Source organism: Octopus bimaculoides, chromosome 19 (assembly GCF_001194135.2).
Source record: "Octopus bimaculoides isolate UCB-OBI-ISO-001 chromosome 19, ASM119413v2, whole genome shotgun sequence".
Lineage (NCBI taxonomy): Eukaryota > Metazoa > Mollusca > Cephalopoda > Octopoda > Octopodidae > Octopus > Octopus bimaculoides.
In genome coordinates, this window is record NC_068999.1 from 5,554,300 (window position 1) to 5,558,176 (window position 3,877).

The following is a 3,877-nucleotide window of genomic DNA, read 5'->3' on the forward strand; positions in this document are numbered from 1 at the left end:
AAGGTATTTTTTGATGTTATTATTCATCATCATCATCGTTTAACGTCCGCTTTCCATGCTAGCATGGGTTGGACGGTTTGACTGAGGACTGGTGGAACCAGATGGCTACACCAGGCTCCAATCTGATTTGGCAGAGTTTCTACAGCTGGATGCCCTTCCTAACGCCAACCACTCTGAGAGTGTAGTGGGTGCTTTTATGTGCCACCGGCACGAAGGCCAGTCAGGCGGTACTGGCAATGGCCACGCTTAAATGGCATCTTTTATGTGCCACCTGCACAGGAGCCAGTCCACTGACAATGACCTCACTTGAATGTTGTTTTTCATGTGCCGCCGGCACAAGTGCCAGTGAAGTGACGCTGGTAATGATCAATCTTGAGGTTAGTAGCCCACACTCTTAACCACCATGCCATATGCCCGTGGGCAATTATGGAGTGAATTTTAGGGCTTATAAATCTAATATTCTTCTCTCCTTCCTTGATACTGGTTCCCATATGCTACTCATATCTGCACTCGGTTTGCTTAGGAGGTTGTTGTGTCCTAGCATATGTGATGCTTCTTTTAGTTTCCTTATTTTCCAGTGATGTTCTCTGTCTGTTATTTTAACTTCATCCCATCTGGTGTTGATATCATGATCAAATGCAAACTTGTTGGGGTCGGGAAGGGCATCCAGCCATAGAAACCCAGCCGAAAGTAAGACATACGAGTGAGGTGTGACTCCTGTGTAATTCTGAATAAGAAATGACTTCAACTGTTATGACTCATCGTGGACAGCCATCGTGGAAAGCTGACGTAAGACGAGGAGGAAGAGGCGGAGGAAGGGGATGGTGGCGGTGGTAGTGATGGTGGTGATAGTAATGATGGTGATGATGGTGGTGGTGATGGTGGTGATAGTGTTGGTGGTGGTGGTGGTGGTGGTGATTATGATGGTAGTGTTGTTGTTGGTGGTGATGAGGGTGGTAGTGTTTGAGGTGGTGGTGATGGTGGTGATAGTGTTGGTGGTGGTGGTGATTATGACAGTAACAGCAGCAGTGATGATGAAGAGGATTGTAATGACAATGACGATGATGATGATGATGATGATGATGATAATGATGGTGGTGGCGGTGGTAATGGAGATGATGATGATGAGGAGGAGGAAGAAGAGGAGGATGCTGGCAGCGGTGACAACAACAAGCAGTGCAATGTCAGCAACGAGGACAGCGACAACAACAAGAACAATGAACATGGCAAAACTGATGATGATGATGATGATGATGATGATCATAATGATGGTGATGAGAATGTTGATGATAGTGGTGGCGGTGGTGGCGGTAACGCTTGACAATGGTAACGATGACACACATCTTGGAATGTGTGTTTAGGGGAAGATAATAACAAAGAATATTATGGACTGACCAACCCATGCCAGCAAGGAAAACAGATGTTAAATAATGATGATGATGATGATGATGATGATGATGATGATGATGTTTAGGTTGTCGGGACTTGAAAATCCAATTTTTTCTTCTGCCGTCCATTTTTCTTTATCAAGTTGTTTGTGTTGATTCTTGATAGAATAAAAAAACCCAGGCAGGATGGGTACGCCACCTGGTGATCAATACAGCTGATCGAGAAAGGTCAGTTGTATTGATTACTTAGCATATGCGGACGTGTGTGTGTGTGTGTGTGTGTGTGTGTGGTAGGGACAGGGGGGAGGGGAAATAGATAAATGTCTATGTATGCATGTGTGTGTGTCTGTATGTGTGTGCATGTGTGTATGTGAGTATGTGTATATGCATATGTGTATGTATGCGTGTATGTGTGTATGTGTATGCATGTACACATGTACGTGCGTGTGTGTATATGCGTGTATGTGTGTATGTATGTGCATATGTATGTATGAATGTGTGTGTGTGTATGTGTTTGTATGTGTATGAGTGGATATATGTGTGTATGTATGTGCATATGTACATATGAATGTGTGCATGAATCATCGTCATCATCATCATCGTTTCACATCCATTTTCCATGCTGGCATGGGTTGGACAATGTGTGTATGTATGTGTGTCTGTGTGTATGTATGCGTGTATGTATGTGTGTATGTATACACTGAGGATGCAGAATCCAGAGCTGTACGAGAGCCTCCCAATAGTCAGCTCGAAAATAACACAGAGGAGACTGAGGTTAGCTGGACATGCTGACCATCATTCAGAGTTGATACTGCACTGAGTGCGCCTGTGGGGGTCCCTGCACGGACATACTAGAAGGGGGAGACCGAGGATGACATATGTTGATGCCCTAAGGACAGACATTGGTCTCTGGGAGAGTCAGGACATGGCAGCGATGATGAAAGACTAAAACCGCTTGAGAGGATTCGTCCATGGATCTTGGCAATTTTTACCCACCTTAGAATATGAATGCATGTATCTTTGTATTCACATGTATATTTATGCATGCACACATATATATATATGTGTGTGTGTGTGTGTGTGTGTGTGTGTGTGTGTATCTATGTGTGTGTTTGTACCTATGTATGTATGCTTGCTTATATATGTGTACATGTGCATTTACATTAATTATGAAGCACAGATGGCTTTGATATTATGATATTTGCATCTAATTAGGCATGTATGCACATGTGTGCATGTGTGTCGGTAGATTTAGTGCATCACAATATGGTGTTGCATGGATGCAATTAACACTGGATGAGACGAGCCACCCTGCATTAAGATGTGAAATGTAAGATCTTCTCTACCCCAAAGACGGAGGCTCGTCTCATCCAATGTTAATTGCATCCATACAACACCATATTGTGTGTGCATGTGTGTGTGTGTGTGTGTGTGTGTGTGTGTGTGTGTGTGTGAATAAGAGTACAAGTCTAAATAATTCCTAAAGGATCAGAGCTTAATCAATTAACCTCAATCAATAGTGAAATATTTGATAAAATTGGTTGATACAATAAGGATCGAGTAAACGAGTGCTGGAAGCAATAATAATTGATTAAGAAAGGGGGGAAAAAACTCCTTGAAGGCAGTGCTCCAGCATGGCTGTAGGCCAGCGACTGAAACCAGGAAATGAATGGAAAAAATAAAAGAATGTAGGAGGTTTTATTTACATACCTGTTTAACTGCTGTGACGGAGACTACAAAGAGCAACGGAAGAATGTTGGTAGCTGGACTCACTGGACTGTCGATGATCAACTGATTAAGACATGAAGAAGAAGAAGAAGAAGAAGAAAGGAAGAAAGATTAAAGAATGAATAAACAAATAGAATGACTAAAATATTATGCATAAACAACTATGGGTGGTGATGGTGATGGTGATGATGGTGATGATGATGGTGATGATGATGGTGATGGTGATATGTATCAGGTAAGTGTGAAACTTGTCCCCCCCTCCAACATCGCTTGACAACCGATGCTGGCGTGTTTACGTCCACCGTAACCTAGCGGTTCAGCAAAAGAGACCGATAGAATAAGTACTAGGCTTACAAAGAATAAGTCCTGGGGGGGTTGATTAGCTAGACTAAAAAAAGGCGGTGCTCCAGCATGGCCACAGTCAAATGACTGAAACAGCAAACTACTGCTATCATCTATGGCAGTGGTTCCCAACCTTTTCACTACCAGGGACCCTTTTTTATTTAAATGAGGTTTCCCATGGACCCCAGTGTATCGAAAGGTCTGTCAGCTTAACATGTTCACAGACCCCCAGTACAACCTTTGCAGACCACAGGTTGAGAACCACTGATCTATGTCTTGTACTGTGTTGTTGGCACTCCGTCGCTTATGACGTCAAGGGTTCCAGTGGATCCGATCAACGGAACAGCCTGCTCATGAAATTAACGTGCAAGTGGCTGAGCATTCCACAGACACGTGTACCCTTAACGTAGTTCTCGGGG

The 3,877-nt window shown here is 43.3% G+C and overlaps 1 protein-coding gene across 1 annotated transcript in view; it reads right to left on the minus strand.

Annotated features, from left to right (window-relative positions):
• LOC106881045 (phospholipid-transporting ATPase IF) overlaps positions 1-3,877 on the minus strand; it is a 153,316-nt gene that overhangs the window by 50,633 nt on the left and 98,806 nt on the right. Inside the window, exon 5 of the mRNA XM_052974889.1 lies at positions 3,099-3,179. Coding sequence (XP_052830849.1) covers positions 3,099-3,179 — 81 coding nt within the window. The remainder of the gene's footprint in view (positions 1-3,098; positions 3,180-3,877) is intronic.